Source organism: Hemiscyllium ocellatum, chromosome 15, assembly GCF_020745735.1.
Source record: "Hemiscyllium ocellatum isolate sHemOce1 chromosome 15, sHemOce1.pat.X.cur, whole genome shotgun sequence".
NCBI classification, from domain to species: Eukaryota; Metazoa; Chordata; class Chondrichthyes; order Orectolobiformes; family Hemiscylliidae; genus Hemiscyllium; species Hemiscyllium ocellatum.
Window position 1 is genome coordinate 59999556 of NC_083415.1, and position 22025 is coordinate 60021580.

Consider the following 22025-nt stretch of genomic DNA (forward strand, 5'->3'; position numbering starts at 1 on the left):
CAAGAACTGTTGACTGATACAGCACAAAAGAGGGCTGATTGGTCCATCATGCCTATGCTAACTCTTTGAAAGTGCTATCAAATTAAATTCAGTCCCCTACATTCTCTCCATTTTGAGTATTTAGCCAATTGCCTTCAGAAAGTTCCTAATAAATCTGCTTTCTCAACTTTTTCAGGTAGCATATTCCAGTTCAAAATGGCTTATGTTTTCTTAAAAAAAAAATCCCCGTGTTTTTCGTTTTTTTTCCCTGATTAATCCTGTGCCCACAGGTCACCAATCCACTGCCAGCTGGATATCATTGTCCCCTTTTCTCCCCTTAAAATTTGACTTGAACTGCTATAAAGAGAACGCATTGAATTTCTCCAATCTTTGCAGTCAACTGTGGCCAGTCGCATTTCGACTATTAAGAATGAACAAAATTGAATTTAGTTAGGAATTTTTTTCTCTGTCTGAGAAGGCTTCAGCATTAGGATGGTGTACGCGTATGATATTGTCTAATTGTTTTTCCGTTTATGTTCTCTTAAATTCATGGTCAGGATGTTTCATGCTGTTGCCCAGATAGCTACTGAATGAAAGACCAATATTTGTTGAGTCTGACGTGTATTTGCAGAATTAAACGTCACAAGTATATGTCTCTGAACTTAACCACACCACAATTTTCAATACCTGGTCCTCTGTGGGTATTTTCTAATTAACTTGTTCAGAGATATATTCACACACCCCTGAAGCAGGTGGGACAAAACTCAAGCCTGCTGGCTCTGAGGTAGGGATACTACTACTAGACCACAAGAGTCCACCTTGAGCCATTGTATATGGAACCCTGAGTAATGCCCACCACCTGCCTCCAAATAAATAATTTAGATATGATTAACAATGCAATTGTGACAATACAAGAATTTAAGAGGTGCATTTTGTCCTGGGGTTTTTGTTTGTGAAGTAAGGTTGGGAGAGAGGTGCCAAGCAGTTTACTCAGAGCCTTGTGTTTGTGAGATCTTGTTTATTTTCTTTAAAGATGGAACACTAGAAGCATCCTGAATGGGCGGGTAAGCTCTCTCAGAACCAGGGTTTTAGTTTTTCAGTTGTTGCTGGGGTCCTGAAGCTCCCTGCTACTCTTTTTTTTTCTCACAGTTTTCTCTTGTTTTATTTCCCTCTTGGACTAGAGAATTGTCTGAGAGACAATCTATTTTGTTGAATTTGCCTTTTCCACGGGTGCGTTTATTGGATGTTACTGTATTAGATCAGTTACTATTTAATTGTTAAATAATTTATTATTCTGTTAAGGTTTGTGATTGGTTATTTCAATTTCTTCTTTCTTTTGTTGTATTTTATCTATAGTGTATGAATAAAGTGTGTTTTACTTAACGTCAAGTAGTTTGACCTATATCTGGAATTCAATGCCTTACACTTAACTTTAATCTACAGCCTAATCATTTCCTTTCTTCTATAAAAATTTGAAGGGTTTGGTCTGGACGATAACACAATTATGATTACAATATCAAGCTGCTTTTTGTATATTTGACACAGGAAGAGGATGATGTAGACTCAGGTACCATGGTTCGAGCAAGTGCAGAGGACTCTGGGACCATGAGAGCGGCCAGCACAATGAGTGAAGGTGCGCGGACAATGATTGAGCATGACAGCTCGACGCTGGACTCTCAGATGGGGACCATGGTAATTAACAGTGGAGAGGACGAAGAGGATGGAACAATGAAAAGTAAGACTGAGTGTTTCTTTTTGAGGTTTATTATTAATCGTTGCCTGCTTATGTGCACCAAAGTACGAACTAAAAACTTATGAAAACACTAACTGGATTCCTTCTGTAATTATGTTAAAAGTTCTCTTTTAAAAGAGAACATTGTGTCATTATCATGAAGCACTATCAGATGTAGCCAGTAATGCTATTGACCCTCGGTCAGACATTTGTGGGTTGAAACCCTACTTCTGAGCACCAAATCCAGCCAACACCTCAGAGGTTAAGGCACAAGGAAAGTGCAATAAGCCCCACCAACCTGACTGCTTTAACTGAACTCTGCTTCCCCATTTTAACTGCCTTCTAACTGGGCTCCTCGATCCATTTCGCCTCAAATCAAGCTAAGTGTTACACTTTGGTGCTGTTTATTTCAGTGTCCTTCCCTGCCAATCTTCCACTAAGATTTGTAGGAATTGTAGAAGTCGTTTAGTTGTACTTTGGAAAATCTGAACTGGAGAGAGCACAAGTGTTTTTCATCTCAATAAAGAGCTTGATTTTAGTAAATTATTCATTTATGGGAAGTGTGCATTAGTAGAGAGGGCAGCATTTATTACCCATCTTGATTGGTTTTGGGAAAGTGGCTGAGAAGGTCAGTTCCAAGCTAGCCACATTGATGTTGATGCTTATAGGTCATGATTCAGGCTTCCTTCCTCAATGGATGTCAGTGAATCATCTGGGCCTTTACAAAAGTCGGCTCGCCCTACAATCATCGTCACTTATGTTATTCCTGTTTAAAATTTTAGGTGTGTTTAATTAATAGAACTCAATGTGCATACTGCCAGGTCTTGGGATTACTAATTCAATAACATAACCTTTGTGGCCCTTCACTTTGTCAGGATATTCCAAAGTGTCAGTCAGGGAATTACTTTCTACAACGTAGTTACTGTTGCTGTGGACCCGACCATAGCCAGTTTGGTGACAGCTAGCAGTGTCAGAGTCAAAAAGTGAATCTAATTACAAGCATTAATTGAGAGTTCATTGTTGTCCCAAATATTGGGACACAGATATTTGGTCTCTTGGGAATCAAAGGATATGGGAGCGGTTAGGTAAATGTAGCTGTCAATCATTTACAGTTCTGTTGCATGTTGGAGCAAGGGGCTTCTTTTTTTTCTTGTGTTCCTGTGAGGGCCTGAAAGGGGATGAGGTAATGTATGGGGTTTGATGTGACCAATCTGTTTACCTTCCTTATCAGAGTACAATAAAATACTGTAGAGTAATCGCACTTTACATTGACATGCAGGCATCTAGAATGAAGTATTCCTTACTCTCCTGAAAATCATATATAAATATTAATAAGCTCTCTGCCTGACATTCAGCTCTGATCTGAGAGGCTACATTTCATTCTGACAAATGTGTGCAGTGTACTTTATGTTGGAAACTAAACGTTCTGGAGCTGAATGGTAGTGTTTTAACACTCATTGATCATGGTGAGAGCTGAGAAAATAACAGCTTGCATTTATGCAGCACCTTGAATGTGGTAAAACACCCCAACCAGCTGCAGAGAAGCGTTATCAAGTAATATTTTACATGGAGCCATGCCAAGTGATAGTGGGACAAATGACCAAAGGTCTGTCAAAGAGAGGTTTTAAGAAGCATGTTAAAAGGAAGGGAGGCAGAGTGTTCAGGAAGGGAATTTGAATTAAGGGCCGAACTCGCTGAAAGAGAGGATTGTAAGGCTCAAGAACGCAGGCGATAGGGAGGTTCTGGCTCATGAAGTGATTTCAGGAGTGTTTTTACTACCTCAGCAGTGAAAGATTTTCTATTACTTGATGGGATGTTGGTGTCTCTTAAAAGACTATTTGTTGCCCATCCTTAATACCCTTAAACTAAGTGGCTTGCTAAGTCATTTCAAAGGACAGTTCAAACCCACATTTGTGGGTTTGGAGTCACGTTTCAGTGCGTACATAGGAGATATGGCTAGTATGTTTGCAGGTGACACCAAAATTGGTGGTGTAGTGGACAGCAAAGAAAGTTACCTCAGTGTACAAAGGGATCTTGAACAGATGGGCCAAGGAGTGGAAGATGGAGTTTAATTTAGAGAAATGGGAGGTTCTACTTTTTGGAAAGGTAAATCAGGGCAGGGCTTATACACTTAATGGTAAGGTCGTGGGAAGTGTTGCTGAGCAGAGGACTTGGAGTGCGGGTGCATAGTTACTTCAAAGTGGAGTTGCAGGTAGATATGATAGAGAAGAAAGCGTTTGGTACGCTTTCCTTTATTGGTCAATGCATTGAGTATAGGAGTTGGGAAGTCATAATGCAGCTGTACAAGACATTTGTTAGGCCACTTTTGAAATACTGTGTACAATTCTGTTCGTCTTGTTATAGGAAGGATGTTCAGACAAGATTTACAAGGATGTTGCCAGATTTGGAGGATTTGAGCTATAGGGAGAGGCTGAATAGACTAAGGCTGTTTCCCTAGAGTGTCAGAGGCAGAGGGGTGAACTTCGAGGTTTATAAAATCAAGAGGGGTATGGATAGGGTAAAAAGACAAGGTCTTTTCCTTGTGGTATGGAGTCCCCACACACAAAGCCATGGTGACTACCCCTAATCATCCTTACCTTTCCATTTACATGTAAATCCTGTCCGCCAGGATTCCCTCCAACAACTCTTCCTCCACCAATGTCAGACTCACCGGATCGATAGTTCCCTGGCTTTTTTTTTACCACCTTTCTTAAATAGTAGCACCACGTTAGCCAACCTTCAGTCTTCTGGCACCTCACCTGTCACTATGGATGATACAAATATCTCAGCAAGGGGCCCAACCATCACTTCCCTAGCTTCCCACAGAGTTCTAGGGTAGATTAGATTAGACTTACAGTGTGGAAACAGGCCCTTCGGCCCAACAAGTCCACACCGACCCGCCGAAGCGCAACCCACCCATACCCCTACATTTACCCCTTACCTAACACTACGGGCAATTTAGCATGGCCAATTCACCTGAACCGCACATCTTTGGACAGTGGGAGGAAACCGGAGCACCCGGAGGAAACCCACGCAGACACGGGGAGAACGTGCAAACTCCACACAGTCTGTCGCCTGAGTCGGGAATTGAACCCGGGTCTCAGGCGCTGTGAGGCAGCAGTGCTAACCACTGTGCCACCGTGCCGCCCACGACTTGATCCACTTTTATGTATTTTAAGACATCCAGCACCACCACCTCTGTAATATGGACATTTTTCAAGATGTCACTTATACCCCACATTCTATATCTTTCTTGTCCTGCTACACAGTAAACACTGATGCAAAATACTCATTATCTCCCCCATCTCCTGCATTTCACACACAGACTGCCTTACTGATCTTTGAGGGGTCCTCTATCTCCCTAGTTCCCCCTCTGTCCTTAATGCATTTGGATTCTCCTTAACCCTATTTGTCAAAGCTATCTCATGTCCCCTTTTTGCCCTCTGGATTTCCCTCTTAAGTATACTTCTACTGTCTTTATACTCTTCTAAGGATTCACTCAATCTCTGCTGTCTATACCTGACATATGCTTGCTTCTTTTTCTTAAACAAAACCTCAATTTCTCTAGTCATCCAGCGCTCCCTACGCCTTACCAGCCTTTCCTTTCACCCTAACAGGAATGTACTGTCTCTGGACTCTTGATATCTCATTTTTGAAGGCTTCCCATTTTCCCACCATCCCATTACCGTGAACATATGCCCCCATCAATTTTTGAAAGTTCTTTCCTAATACTGTCAAAATTGGCCTTCCTCCAATTTAGAACTTCAACTTTTAGATCTGGTCTATCTTTTTCCATCACTACTTTTAAACTAATAGAATTATGGTCACTGGCCCCAAAGTGCTCCCCCACTGACCCCTCAGTCACCTGCCCTGCCTTATTTCCCAAGAGTAGGTCAGGTTTTGCACCTTTTCTAGTAGGTACTTCCACATACTGAATCAGAAAATTTTCTTGTACACACTTAACATATTCCTCTCCATCTAAACCCATAATACTATGGCAGTCCCAGTCTATGTTTGGAAAGTTAAAATCCCCTACCATAACTACCCTATTATTCTTAGATAGCTGAGATCTCCTTACAGATTTGTTTCTCAATTTCTTGCTGACTATTAGGGGGTCTATAATACAATCCCAATAAGATGATCACCCCTTTCTTATCTCCCAAGGCACCCAAATAACTTCTGGATGTATTCCCAGGAATATTCAACCTAAGTGCTGTCATAATGCTATCCCTGATCAAAAACACCACTCCCCTCCCTTCTCGCCTTCCTTTCTATCCTTCCTTTAGCGTTTGTATCCTGGAACATTTAAGCTGCCAGTCCTGTCCGTCCCTGAGCCATGTTACTGTAATTGCTATGACATCCCAGTCCCATGTGGAGAAAGATATGGTTTGGGTTGAAAACCTCATTAGAAGTAGGTGAAGTCAGAGTATTACCTGTTTAGAAGCAAGATGAGGACCAGTTTAGCAAAAGGGGGAGTGGAGGAATTGGGAAGGTTGCGGGGGTGGGGTGGGGGTGGGGGGGGGTGGGATGGAATATGTAGAATTATCAGGAAAGAAGGAAATGGAAAGGGTGTGATGTAGAAGGATGGAGTAATTAAAGGACAAGGGATGACAGTGCAAGGGCAACAAGGGGATAGTTATGGAACGAGTAAAGAATCAAAACATCTCTGTTGGAGATGTCAGAAATTAAATTCTGTCTTGAAATATTTTCAGTGTTTAAAAATAAAAACTGACATTGTAAGGCTGTTACCCTTTAATTTTGCTTCTATATTATTCAGAACAGTACTTAATAGTTCCTTTCAGGCATGAGTTAAATAAATACTGGAAGGAGAACAAAAAGAACGACTGAGTAGGGGAGAGGAATGACTTGGATTGTTCCACCAGAAGCGTTTGCATGGAGTGTCCTCATTTTGTACCTTAGTACTCTATCTGAGTGCAGTTACATTACTCCACGTCTGTGAATTATGCACCATTCTATGTATATCTAAATGAGCATTGTGAAGCTTTGTGATGCAAGGAGACTGTGAAATGTGCAGATACAAGTTTAGATTTTTGACCACACAGTGGCGCCAGATCTCAATGATGGACTCCAGTCTTCAATGCAAGAGAAACTGAATCTCACGCATCGTATTATAGTCATATGGCATGAAACCAAACCCCTCGGTCCCACACTCCCATGCTGTCCAAGCATCCCAAACTAAACTAGTCCCAACTGGTCCATATCCTCCTCAAACCGTTCCTATTTGTGTACCTGTCCAAATGTTTTTTTTAAATGTTGTAACTGTACCTGCCTCCACCACTTATTGCATAAAAATGATTTTTTTTCTTCCTTTTGTTTCCCTTCTCTCTCCTGAAGTTGCATTTCACTCATTGTTGGAGTTAGAGTTCATTAAGGATCAGATTGTGGAGTACTTAGAGATGCATGGTAAAATAGACCCAAGTCGGCTCAGCTTCATCAAGGGGTGGTCATGCGTGACAAACATGTTAGAATTCTTTGAGGAGGTAATGAGCAAGTTAGAGAAAGAAGAGCCAATGATCCATTTGGATTTCCAGAAGGCCTTTGACAAGGTGTCAGGAGGCTGCTAAATAAGATAAGAGCTCATTGTGTTAGGGGGAAGTTACTGGCATGGATAGAGGATTGGCTGACTGGCAGAAGGCAGAGAGCAGGGATAAAAAGGATCTTTTTTAGGATGCTGTTTTCAGGATGGTAACTAGGGGAGCTCTGCAATCTGGATGAAGAGACGTTGTTGCTAAGTTTGCAGATGACACAACGATAGGTGGAGGGGCGGATAGTATTGCGGAAGGACTTGGACAGTGTGGAGAGTGGGCAAAAAAATGGCAGATTGTATTCAATGTGGGAAAGTGAGAGGTTATGCACTTTGGAAGAATAGAAGCATAGACTTATTTTCTGAATGGACAAAGGGATTGGGACTCCTAGTTCAGGATTCTTAAGGTTAACATGCAGGTTCAGTTGGCAGTTAGGAAAGCAAATGCAATGTTAGCATTCATTTCAAGAATACTAAAGCAGACATGTACAACTGAGATTGTATAAAGCTCTGGTCAGACCTCATTTGGAGTATTGTGAGCAGTTTCAGCTCCCATATCTAAGGAAGGATATGCTGGCCTTGGAGGGGTTCCAGAGAATGTTTACAAGAATGATCCTGAGGAACAGTTGAAGAAGACTCTGGATCTGTATATGATGGAAATTAGGATGGGAAGGGATCTCACTGGAACTCTGGGAATACTGCAAAACCTGGATAGTGTCTGGTAGGAGAGACTAAGGTCTGAGGGCACAGTGTCAGAATGAAGGTATGGCTCTTGAGAACGGAGATGAATAATTTCTGCACCTTTCAGAGGGTGGTGAATCTGTAGAACTCATTGCCGCAGAAGGATGTGAAGCCAAGTCATTGAATGTCTTTAAGACAGAGATCGGTAGGATCTTGATTAGTAAGGGGATCAAGGGTTATGGGGGGGAAGGCAGGAGAATACAGTTGAGAAACATCAGCCTTAATTGAATGGCAGAGCAAACTCGATGGGCCAAATGGCTTAATTTTACTCTCATCATCTTCTATCATATCTATCAAGGCTGCTCTGTTTGCATCTACTTAATATTGCAGTCCCTCATTTGTTTCCTTTTCTGTAGCTCAGCTCTTGCATTAAAGTTTATCATCTCCATTTCATGCACTTACTGACCTCCCAGACCATCCTGCAACTTCATTAGATACTGCCCACACAAGTCCTATTAAGCAGGACCTTTACAAACACCCCATCTCATTCTGGACAGGAAAAGACCCTGGTTCATGCACTCTGTAAACAGATGTTGCACATTACTATTCACAATGTGTGTGCTCTCCATCCCATTGACAAGCCACTGAACCTTCTGGGAGAGACTGAAATGTAACACAGTTTTGAAGGGTATAAATGTGGAATTCAACATTCCATATGGGCATTCAATCTTTTTTTTTTGGAAATCAATCCATCCTTGATAATTCACTGCAGTACCCACCTAAGAGGTGATCTCTGCCCTTGTGTGTCCTATTTCATTCTTTCATTTGTCCAACCTCAACCATGACATTTTTTTCAGAACCCATCCTTTTAATACTTTCCAGTCAGCATCCAGCTTATAATGACTGCCTTCCTGAGTGCACTTTATGATGAAGCTTAAAGTTGCATTCTTTTGAAGAATACGACAGTGAAATAACCACTGCACTGCAGTCCTCTGAATGTTCTTCCTCCTTTTAAAAGCAGAGTTCTCCTCTTGGGGAAGCTGCTAATCTCTGGGGCAGGAGTTCACTGCGCACAAACTCACAGCTACTGTACAACAATTGCAATGAAACCAGAAATTACCATTGATCCCTCCTGCAAAACCTTGATTAACAAATCATTCTCTTTCACGGAATGTGTGTTTGTTTACCTGAACTGCTACAGAGAATGTCAACTTTCGCCTCCATGTTTATCTGAGGTAACTTTAATTTATATCATGCGACTGTTCGACAGCAGGTGCACTCTGCTTCTTGCATTGTGAAAATGCAACATGCTGACAGATCATATGAAGCAATTACTTTTAGACATTGATTAATTTGTAGAGTTATAATTGCCTGATAACACATTACTATGGCTGATCAAGACTCGAGCAATCCAGATGCCAAAAGTTAAATGAAAGTCATGGTATTTTTCTAGATTAGTAATGTGTATTTGTACAGTTGTTTTTAAAAGTGACTTTTAACATAGGAAGAGTTCCCAATGAGTATTATCAGACAATATCAGACTGAGCCACATGATGAAATATTAGGACAGGAGAGTCAAACCTCAATCAATGAACCAAGTTTTCAGGAACATCTTACATGAGGGTAGCGAGATGCAGAGTTATACAGAGGGAATTCCAGAGATGGGGTCCTTGGTGATTTGAAGATGATTAGGAGTGCATGAGGTGCCTTCAAGATGGTTGTTGGGTTTGAAGGAAATTAGCAAGATGGGGACAATTGAGGCCATGGAAGAGAGGGAATCTGAAAGCAAGACTGAGGAGAGTTTTGTTTTAACCTGGAGCTGTTGCATGCATGGGGGATAATTAAAGAATTTTACAATACAGGACAGAATAACAGATTTGAATGAACTCGGGTTCAGGTCGAGATGGTGGCTGGAGAGGCAGTCATCATTATCATCCAACTGGATTTAAATCACCTTAACTAATACGAATTTATTTCATAACTTTGTTAAATCTAGCACAGTGCACACTTAAATTCATTTTTCTCCTGATTAATTTATTTTCATCTTTCATTTTGGAGTCCTCTGTGACTGCACCCTCATGACTCAAGCCATAGCCCAGTCTGACGTAGTTTTCCCTCTAACATCCTTACCCGTTATCAGTTATCAGTTGGATATGGGATCCCTCAGACAGGATAGTTTCTGCTCTAGATGCATCACACTCATTCTCCCTGCCAGAGTCTCAAACAAAACTCTGGAATTGTTGGCTTGATTTGCAGCCAGTCTCCTCGAGGTCTTTCCATGCAAGGGTGTGGATATTGGTGCACACTGAAACGGCGGAATCAAATCAGACTTGTTCTGTTGAGAATTCTCAATCTGCAGTCACTCCATCAATAATGCAGCAGATCAGATCACGACTCCACTTTAGTATCCGTAATGGGAGCATTTGATTTCACCTTTGGGGAAAGCTGCCTGTGCTGAGTTAGCCACAGGATGTACAGGGGATCCTGAATTTATACCTTATTTACCATTAATTGGTTTTCTAACCAGCCCTACTAGGCATTTCCATAAGGAAATATCGATTCCTGCGGAAAAGCACCTGTGATTTGATGAGAAACTGACCCCTCCCCATCACCTCAGCTCTAGCTTCCAATCTCTTTTCTCCGGCTCTGACATGACCTGCTGTGACTACTTTGTCAATACTCTTCTTATGAACTTTCCCCTCCTGGACCTAGTGCTGTGATCATTCCATCCTCCACATTTGTCATGTTGCTGATAGCCTTCAAGTGTTGAAGTCAAGACCCATCCTATCATTTCATGCTATTCAGTCTGGCCTTTGTAAGGGTTTCAATGCTGACAGTCAAAGCAACCAATTGTATAGCACAGATAGAGACCACTCATCTCATCGTGCCTATTCTAATTTTCTGACAGAATTATGCAATTAGTCACACTTCCCCTACTCTTTTTTTCAGAACCCTGCGATTTAAAAAAAAATTTCAAGTATATATCCAGTGTCCCTTTGAATGTTATTATTAAATCTGTCTCCACTGTTCTTCCAGGCAGTGATTTCAAGAATACTACGTACAGGACTGCTTTTGGCAGTTGTACATTACTTTTATTTTTGAAATGATGTATTTGAGGGAGAATAAAATATTTATTAATCGAATTCAAACGAGATTCTAAACAACTGCACTAAGCCTAGAAGTGGAGCTGACACTGATAAATACGGGGTAGAGCCTGATTAGCTTTGTTGGCCTGGTGTGAAGACAGCCCAGAAACCAGTAGCTGTCTTTGCTATTCTGTAATTCTGTGTAGAAGGAAGTGTAGTTGTCTGAGAGGACAAGGGCAAATTCTTGGAATTTCACAACTGGTCCATGTCAACAGTGTCCATAGAATCTGAGTTCTTAGTGTAACCTGAGGTTATTTGGCTCATTGTGCCTGCACTGGCTCTGTTATCTCATCTCCTGAAATTATCCCCATATCCCTGCACACCATTACAATCCAAAATAAAATCCAGTGAGAGTTTTGAGAAGATTTGTAACTCGGGTTGAGGTTCTGGATGTAGGTTTGCATGCTGAGCTGGAAGGTTTATTTCCAGAAAATTCATCACCCTATTAGGTAACATCTTCAGTGGGCCTCCGGGTGAAGCACTGTCGACAATTCTTGCTTTCTATTTTTATGTTTGGTTTTCTTTGGGTTGGTGATGTCATTTCCTGTTCCTGTTCTCGGGGTGTGGTAAATTGGGTCTAACTCGATATGTTTGTTGATAGAGTTCCAGTTGGAATGCCATGCATCTAGTAATTCTCGTGCGTGTCTTTGTTTGGCTTGTCATAGAATGGATGTGTTATCCCAGTCAAAGTGGTGTCCTTCCTTATCTGTATGTAAGGATACTAGTGAGAGAGGGTCATGTCGTTTTGTAGCTAGTTGATGTTCATGTATCCTGGTGGCTAGTGTTTGCCTTGTTTGGCCCACTGAAGATGTTACCCAGCAGAGTGACGAACCTACATCTAAAATCCAATGCCTCTCTCGAATGCCTCAGTTAAACAGGCTTCCGGCACATTTCCGGGCAGTGCATTCCAGACCCTAACTGCTTGATGCGTGTAAACATTTTTTCTCTCATCCCTCTTGCTTCATTCACACAGGATGGCCTGGTGGCTCAGTGGTTGGCCCTGCTGCCTTACGGCTCCAGGGACCTGGATTTGATTCCACCCTCTGGTGACTGTGTGGAGTTTGCATGTTCTTCCCGTGTCTGTGTAGATTTCGTCCAAGTTCTCTGATTTCCTCCTACAGTCCAAAGATGTGCAAGTTGGGTGGATTGGCCATGCTAAGTTGCCTGTAGTGTCCAGGAATGTGCAGGCTAGGTGGGTTAGCTGTGGGAAATGCAAGATCACAGGGATAGGTTAGGGGTGTGTGTCTGGGTGGAATGTTCTTCAGAGGGTCTGAATGGCCTGCTTTCACACTGTAGGGGATTCAATGATCACATTAAATCTGTCACCTCATTCTTGTTTCTTTCACAAATTGAAATAGCTTCACCCTATTTACTCTGTTCAACCCAGTCATGAATTTGAAAGCCTCAAACAGATCTCCTCTTTCAGCTTTCTTCTCTTCAAGGAGAATAGTCCCAACTATGTTTATGCTCTATCCTTTTTATCTAACTCTGCCATCAAAACTTTTCCTCCTTTTTTCCCTCATGCGTTTGCCTAGTTTCCCTTTAACTATCGTCTTTGTGTTGTAAAGTTGTACACTGTAACCACTCTCTCGATAGAGGTTTCTCCAAAGTTCTGTATATATTGAATTTATCAATGGCTATTTTATAGTCTCATTAGCTTTTGACTGTCCCACACATCAGATGTGTAGAAGGTAGTGTGATGGGTATGTCATTACGTTAGCAATCTGTGTAGACCCAGGCATTTCCTCTGGGCTATGCGTTCGAAGCCTACATGGCAGCTGGTAGAATTTAAATTCATGATATGCTGCTTGCCTTGTAATTTACTTCCCTTTTTCTCATTGTGTTTTCAGCCCTGACTCTGTAGAGGTTGTTTCATCTCATTATGGTTATAAAAACAGTCAATCATTTGACTAATCACTATCTTGACTATAGTTTATGCCTGGTTTGAGCAACACATGAAGTAGATCACCTTGCTTTCTGTGTGTGTACTTTAATTGTTATATTACTTCATGAGGTGTGCTAGACCAGCATTTGCTGCCTGTCTCTAATTGCTTGGAGGACAGTTAAGAGTTTCCTCCTGTCCCTACATTACATTGCACTGCCTGGAGTCTCTCAGTCCAAATTGAGTGAGCACAGTAGATTTCCATTCCTGAAGGACATCAGTGCGCCATTTGCATTTTTAATCAACCACTGATTGCGTGGTCTTTTTAAAGCCGTTTATTTTTATTCCAATATTGAATTCAAATTCAAATATAACACTCCGCTGTGGTGGGATTTGAGCCCGGTCTCCAGAACGTTACCCCGAGGATCTGAATTACTACTCCAGTGACACTGCCACTTTGCCATTACCTCCCTCTAGTTGAAGAAGACATTTATTAATCGGATGTTTTTCACACTAGTTTTGTAGTCTAATAATCTTGTGATAGCGAAAAGAGACCTGCATTTACAATGGCTTATATCTGTCCTTAATGCTGAAAACAGCTGCAGCAATTAGCAGCAGCGTCAAATCTTCTGCCCATCATAGGGTCAGATGTCGGGATGTTTGCTGATGATTGTATATTCTTCAGGACCATTCACAACACCTCATTCTGAATCAGTCCATGCTGCATGTGGTAAGACTTGGACTATATTCAGGCTTTGCCTGATAAGTGGCAAGTAACATTTGTACCATTAAACTGCCAGACATGCACCATTGTACAGTGAATCTAACCCCTGTCCCCTTGACTTCCATGCATTTCCATCACAGAATCATCATTTCCATCACCATTGACTAGAAGCTGAAGTTGACCAGTCATATAAATGCAGTGGCAACAAGGGCAAGTCAGGGGCTAAGATTTCTGAGGCACTACTTCAAGCCTACCCACTGTTTACAGGACACAAGTTAGGAGTGTGGCTGAGCTGTCCAATCACAGCAACAGACAAGCTCATTGTTGGAGACTCCGGTTAAGACAACCTTTGATGTTGACACAGAATTACAAAGAAGTTACAATGTAGAAAGAGGCCACTTGGCCTATCATCTCTGCACCAGGCTGCTTGTTAGACAGCTGCTTTTGCTGTTGTTGTCGTCTTGCACTACTTCAGTCAATGCTTGTGTTGGTGATTAGTCACTCCAGCTCTTCTGCATGGATAACATTATCAAAGCAGTCCATCTGTATGTAGAGAGGAAATTGAGCTGCTGGCAGGTGATTCTAGAGCAAGGGACAATCCCTTAAAATCAGACAAGCCATTCAGGAGAGAAATTAGCACTTTACATCAAAGTTAGAAGAATTGTGACATTCTCTCTCACCACAAGACAAGATGCTAGATCAATTAATTTTAAATCTGAGGTCCACATATTTTGCCATAGTCAAGGGTATTAAAGAATATAAAGTCACAATGGAGTTAGGATAAAGATCAGTCATGACCTTGCTAAAAGGTCGAACAGGTTTAAGGGACTGAAAAGTAACAAAACCTTGTGTTTAAACAGCATGTTTCACCAACCTGAGATTTCCAAACCACTTTACACCTCAGCAAGTAACTTTTTAACTGGATGCACTGCAATAATATAGGAAATGCAGTCGGCCATTTGTATGCAGCATGCTCCTCCTAACATCAGTATGATGACGGTCAGATAATCTGCATTTGTGATGTTGATACAAATAAAGATTTGACCCGGCAGTAGCTCAAAAATATTGGAAATCTGAAATAGTCAGAGAAAATGCTGGAAATACTCAGGTCAGGCAGGTGATGTGGAAAGAAATAATTAAAATTTCAGGTCAGTCATGCTTCACCAGAAGTGAGGGGGAGGTTGAGAAGAGTTAAGAAGAACATAAGGGACAGTATGTGATATGGTATAGAGTAGGTGTCTTTGTGACAAAAGGAGTAAAGGAATAATTAAAAGCATGGATAATTTTCTAGTTCTTCAGGAATGTTCTATGGAATCTTTCGTGTGTACTCCGGACAACAAATGTGGTGTTGGTTTAATGTTTCATCCAAAAGAGGGCACCTCTAATAATTCAGTCTTCCTGTACGTAGTACTATACTCAAGTGACAGGATCAATCACTGTGTTCAGATTGTGAAATGGGACTTGAACCCATTCTGATTCAGAGGGAGTACTAGCACTGAGCCACGTGTCACGCTTAATGAATGACCTCCTCCTACGTTTCTACATTTACCTGCAATTGCAATTCATCTTGAAGTAATTGAATGTGTGTAAAATGTGGGTGACATTTAAGAGATGTGGTTTGGAGTTGAGAAGCTATTTAAATACCGTACAAACCTTTTGATGTCCAGGCTTTCTTTGTATGCATCTCTGAGACTGCAGTAGGGAATCATTTTTTAAAACAAATTAGCCAGTTCAGTGATTTGCTAATTTGGAAATATATAAAAAAGCTACTTTCATCTGCACGATCTTCACTACTTCATGAGCCTGTAATTAGTGTTTTGCAGATGTTGCAGTAAGCACAGGCATTCAGTTAATGAAGGTCATTAATGAACAAGATTATCTCTCTGTCACAGTTTTGTATAAAGTAGAGATATTTGTGTTATTCCAAAGGCATCCAACAGGGACCAATTTTCAGCATCAGAAACTCCCTGGAAATTATTCTCAGTCTAGTCTTTTTTGGTATGGCTGTTTATAGACCAATTTTATAATGTGTTTTATCACGATCCATAGAGTGCAGTGTAATAACGATCAGAACTCATTAATCTGAAGGCAATCTGGATTTTAGCAAATGGTCTGTAAAGATCTTAAGGAAATCCTGATTATTTGCAGAGAAAACTATCGGACCGTCTGGAGCAATATCTTTGTTTTTGACTGTGGATTAAGTTGTGCATGGCTGCAGCAGGAGAATGGTGTGCCAGGAATAGCCCAGTGATGAAGAAGAGCGACCTTTCTTTTATCTATTGGCTATCTTGTCAATGCTGCTAATTGAACTTAATGTACACAGTTTTTTATTTTCTTGACCAGTGAGGGTCACTGCTTTTGTGTAATCGCTAAACAACTGATGTTTCTGTGTCCTTGTGCTTGAAATCTCCAAACTTACCGATTCAAACAATAATGTTTCAAGTCCAAAGTGATTCTTCTCTCAAGTTAACTGTATTTCTGTCTTGCATTTGCTGTCCGACCTGTTCAGTTTATCCAGAGAACAATAACAGACTCCCCTTCCTAGATGTCACAGTAGAACGAAAAGCCAATGGAGAGCTGCAGACCAGCATCTACAGGAAAGGCACACACGTTGACCAGATACTCAACTACAGGAGCAATCATTCCAATATCCACAAATGAAGCTGCATCAGCACATAACGTAAACGAGCCACAACACACTACAGCACCCGGGGCACGAAAAGAATCCGAGGAGAAAAACATGTACAGTGTATTCAAGAAAATTGCAGTCTGCCAATTCCTGCTCAGCACACCTAAACGAGACACAACAGGTCCAGAGACTCTAGCCACCTGCCATACATTAAAGACATCTCCGAGATGACGACCGGACATCTCTGGCCTCAAGGCATCATGGTAGCCCACAAACCTATCACCATACTGAAACCACTCCTGATGAATTTAAAGGACCCTGTACCAAGAACCAGCAGAATAAACATCACATACAAAATACCCTGCAAGGACCACAACCAATATTACATTGGACAAACAGCCGGAAGAGAGCCACCAGGATACATGAGCATCAACTAAAAGACATGACCAACTATCACTGATACCCAGAGATACAAACGAAGAGGGACACCAGTTTGACAGGGACAATACATCCATCCTGGGACAAGCTAAACAAAGAGACACATGGGAATTCCTGGAGGCAGAGTATTCAGGTTGGAACTCCATTAACAAACCGATAGATTTGGACCCCGTTTACCAATCTCTCAGAAACAGAACCGAAAATTATTTCACCCCTCGCAACAAAGAGTCAGAAAAACAGCAAGCAGGACAGAGCACCAGTGTTTCACTGGAGACTCCCTGATGATATTACCTAGCATGGTGACGAAACATCTGAGAACACATCTACCAGCTCAGTGAGCATGCTTACAACCTGAGCCACTATTTGAGCTCCAAATCTTCTCCAAAATCTCAAAGGACAATGTAAAGCAGCCGTTCATAAGTTTGGGAAGTGTTTGCGTGTTGGGCCTTTAAAACTGTATCCCTGTGGGAGATAACATTACTAAGTTGACATTTGGAAACAGAAGAGATCCGTACTTTTTATAAAATGAATGGAGTGTATTGCCACTTTGAGCTGGTGTTAGTTGTCTCCTCTGGGGATCTGTCTGACTCTTCCTGCTTTCTCCTTTCAGCATGATTTAAATAGCTTTCTTGTTTTGTCTCAACTGAAAAATGTGTTGCTGGAAAAGCGCAGCAGGTCAGGCAGCATCCAAAGAGCAGGAGAATCGACGTTTCAGGCATGAGCCCTTCTTATATTGTCTCAAGCCTGACTCGTGTTTAGTGGCAGAAGATGCACCCCATTGAATATCTACAGAAGAGGCACAGTTCTTGGCTATCAACAAGAATTATTGCATGATAGCAATAAGTACAACTACATTTGGTCAGGCATGATTACTTAGACCTTCAGGAGCTACTACAGATATCTCCCTCTGAACACTAGAGTAGAACCCCTTGTCTCCAACCACAGACTGAGGCACATCAGTAGAATGTAAAATGGTGCCATTTTCTATACAACAGGCTGTTATTTCCTGTACATGAGTGGACTGCTTCGCTGTTGCCAAGGGTGTTGAAAATTTGGTGTGGGACTGAAGCCATGCATTGGCTGAGCCCCATGAGAGGACTGGGTTTCCTTTCTCAAAGGTTGCCAGTGGACTAATGCCAGTTGAGCATCACCTTACTGTGTGGTTATGTTGGTGAACTTCAAACTCACCTTCACTGGATTTTTAATTCTTTAACTTGGTTTTGCTTGGGACTGGGGTTATACTGCCGGATACAAATTTATTGCAGTGTTTGGCTTATGTTTGCATACTTTGTGCATTCATGATGCTGAGAATTTAAATACGGGAAAATAAATTGGTGAAAATAGATAACTGAATTTCATGATCCACAGCAATCTCTTTGATTGTAGTCATGCCTCTTTCCAAAGCTCTTTGGCTCATTGTGACTGTACTAGTCACCACGTATCTGTGCCTTCAAGCACCCCATCTTGACAATTCTGTTTGTGTCTGATCATGTTATTTTAGAAGGGATAAGGAGCAGAAGTAGACCATTCATCCCCTTGAGGAGAAAGTGAGGACTGCAGATGCTGGAGATCAGTGTCGAGAGTGCGGCGCTGGAAAAACACAGCAGGTCAGGCAGTATCCGAGGAGCAGGAGAATTGACATTTCGGGCATAAGCTCTTCATCAGGAATTCCTGATTGGAAGGCTTATGTCCAAAATGTCGATTTCTCCTGCTCATTGGATGCTGCCTGACCACCTGTGCTTTTCCAGCAACACACACTCGATTCATCCCCTTGAATCTGCTCTGCCATTCCTAAAGATCCTTTGGCTGATCTGATTGTAGCCGCAAATCTGCATTCCCACCTGTCCTTTATAGTCTTCCCCGCCAACACTTGATAATCTCTCGCCCCCTCTGGATGATGATCCCTTCTCTTCCACCACCCTCCAATTGCAGGGCTGTGCTTCCACCACCTTCTCAGGAGAAAGGTTCTAAAGAAATAATGTGCTGTCTTAAGTAGAAATTGTCTGAGGTTTGAGTTCTTGTTTAATTTCCTACCTTTCAAGTGCTTCAAATTCTGTGGTACGTGTGTATGATTTAGAAAGAAAAATAATTACTGTTTAATTGCCATCAAAGAGAAAAGCTCAAACTAAGCCAAAAGTCTATTTTTCAAGGTTAATAATCCTTGTTCAAAGGGAAAGAGGTTAAGATGCTTTTTAGTGACTAAAGAGACTGTCCAATAATACTACCATCGCAGTTATTCACTTTACATGGCATTTCTACCAGACCGTTTCGATTTTGAAACACTTTCATCCTTAAAGCATTTATCTACAATGCGTTGTTGCTGCTGCACTATCAAAGAGCAATTGCATTGTGATTTTTCTTCTTAAAGCACGAGTGGTTCAATTTATTTCTGAGAGAAGGTTTAATTGCAGCTGGCAGCATTGAAGGATGAACAATTTGTTAAAAATATCAAATAGTTTTGGAGGTCAGCGCACACTGAAGCAGTTAGTCATGTTGCTGTGTCTGTATGGAAAATGGTTGAGTATTAATACTTTGAAGGTTTTCTTCTTCAGCTTCCTTTGCACTGTTAAATGATGCTAAATGACACCAGTCAGGAGCAAGAGAGCTGCTTAAAGCAGGGCAAACAGCAGTTACTTAACAGTTTTGTGTCTGATGTTTGTGTGCAGATTACTACTTTTTTTAGAAAAAAAATACATTTTAAAAAGCATAGGATTTTCAACCAGCATCACCAGACTAACGGCTTGTTTTTGTTTCTGTGTGATCCTTTGTGCGCAAAAGGGTTTTTGTATTTGCCTACAATCCACTTCAAAGCAATGCATTATATATGATGTTTCATGAAATTTTACCAAGCAGTGTATTATTTGCGTAGAAGTCAACCATGTGAGATAGCTTCTATTTAATTTCTAGTTGTGCAATGAAGTCTCAACCTAGATTTTATGTGCTACAAAAGCTTGCAATTATACAGTAAGTTTTGTTGTAGTAAAACATGCTATGTTATTGAACAAAATTTGCCACAAGGAGCATTTTGGGGCAAATGCTCAAAAATTTGATAAGAGGTCCGTTTTACCAGAAAAAATATTGCATTTATTTAACACTTTTCAAGACCATGGGATATCCCAAAATGCTTTACAAATAACAAAGCACTTCTGAAGTGTAGACATGTTGTAATATTGAAAATGAGGCACCTAATTTGTATGCAGCAAATTCACACAAAACAGCAATGTGATCATGACTGGATAATCTATTATTGTGATAGTGTCTGAGGAATAAATATTGGCCAGGGCATTAGGGAGAAAGTCACTTGTTCTTTTGAAGTAGTGTCAGGCAATCTTTCATGCCCATCTGAGGGGGCAGATGAAGGCTTATTTTAATGTTTCATGCCAAAAGTGGCACATCCAACAATGCAACACTTCATCAGTACTGCAATTTGAATGTCAACTTTGATTTTACATTCAAGTCCTGGAATGGGACTTGAGTCCAGAATCCTTTGATTCAGAGATGAGCCATCCACTGAGGCATCTCTGACACAGAGTACTTTGAAGAGGAAGCAGAGATCATGTGGCCTCATTTCCCGAAGGCATAGCTGCTAATGGTGGAGCAACTAAAATCAGAGCCGCTCAAGACAATTAGAGGATCCCAGCTAACACACAGATTTGTTAAGCTGGTGGTTGGGGAGGGGTGAAGTCATGAAATGATTTGAAAGTACAAGTGACAACTTTTTTAAAGGAAGGGATGTTGTTCAGTCAGCATCCTGTGTAGTCAGCAAGTACTGAGGCGATAGGTCAGCATTACTAGAGCTAAGATGTCAGAGGCTAACCAAGAATGCTTTGGAAAAGACGTAACAGGAATGGGCAAGGTTTTGAGCATATCAGCTGAGGATGAGCTAAGTTAGGCAATAGTTGGAAGCAAATGTTGTTGTCTTGGATATGTGGTCAGAAACTCTTCCTGGGGTCAGGTAGGTCACGAAGGTTACAAGCGACCTTTGGATTCGGATTCAGACCCATAATCTTCTAACTCAGATGAGAGTGCAACTTACCAAAGAATTATCTGTTATCCTCAAAGAAGAAACTAGAAAATCACCTAAAGATGATCATTGTTTATTGCTTAAAAACTCTAGAGATGAAGAAGTGCTTTTGATGAGTACAGGTGGACCAAGGCAATGGGTTGTCTTGTGCCCTTCTCTATTGGATGATGCAATCATTGTTTTCAATATTCTGATAACTGGAATCAGTTAATAGAATGATAAAGAGCAGAAAGAGACCATTCAGTCCATGGTTTGGAGCTAGAAACTTTAGTTCCCAATGTGAGGGAGCTGTAGTTTCTGCAGTTAGCCAGGCAAGGTGATGACTATGAAGATTTACATCCAAATTGAAATGTGCCTTAAGGGAAACAGTGATTGAAATTATTGAAATTAAATACCTTCATTCTTCATATCAGCATGACAACTAATTTAGTACCATGTTAAAAAGGGATTGGTAGACATCCTTGTACTGCAATATATTACTAAATTACCCACTTCAGTACAAGCTGTGCCATAGCCAAATGCTCATGTTAGGTTTACATAATTTATAATTATTTCAGATTTCATTATCGGTGCATGAAAATTCAGAGTGCAGTTCCATCATTTCGAATCAGAAATGTAATTATTGCTGACCTGTTTAAAAAGATCCTCCATTCTATGGTCCAGATTTTTCTTATAGTTGCATAAGCCACTTTTTTCCACCCAAGCCCAAATACACTTAATTATTCCTTGTTGTTAAGATTTGATAATGTTTTTCAGTACACTTCAGACACACCATCAAGGTGAAGCAGTGCTTTCCCTGCATGTCATTCAATCCAGTCTACTGTATTCGCTGTTCACAATGTAGTTTCCTGTACATTGGGGAAGCAAAGCATTGTCTGGGTGACCACTTTGCAGAACACCTACGTTTTCGGTCTGTAAAAATGATCTTCCAGTTGCCTGCCACTTCAACACATGACCATATTCCAATATCACTGTCTCAGGCTTGCTGCAGTGCTCCAGTGAAGCTCAACTCAAGCTGAAAGGACAGCACATCATTTTCCTTTTGGATGCCGTGCAGCCTTCATGACTCCATATAGGGTTCAACAATTTTAGGGCCTGAGAACCTTCCCTATGTCCTAACCCCAACCCCCCCACACCAGACCTTGCCATCACGTGGGCTGCTACCACACACAACCCATTTTCGGCAATTAATAGTCCCCATTAGCAGTTATTCATTCTCCCACACTGACCTTTACCCAACCTTTT

The 22025-nt window shown here is 41.2% G+C and overlaps 1 protein-coding gene across 1 annotated transcript in view; it reads left to right on the plus strand.

The window, feature by feature from the left end:
- Positions 1-22025, plus strand: part of LOC132823005 (serine/threonine-protein kinase 3/4) — a 151562-nt gene that overhangs the window by 62094 nt on the left and 67443 nt on the right. The window contains exon 9 of the mRNA XM_060836531.1: positions 1525-1714. Coding sequence (XP_060692514.1) covers positions 1525-1714 — 190 coding nt within the window. The remainder of the gene's footprint in view (positions 1-1524; positions 1715-22025) is intronic.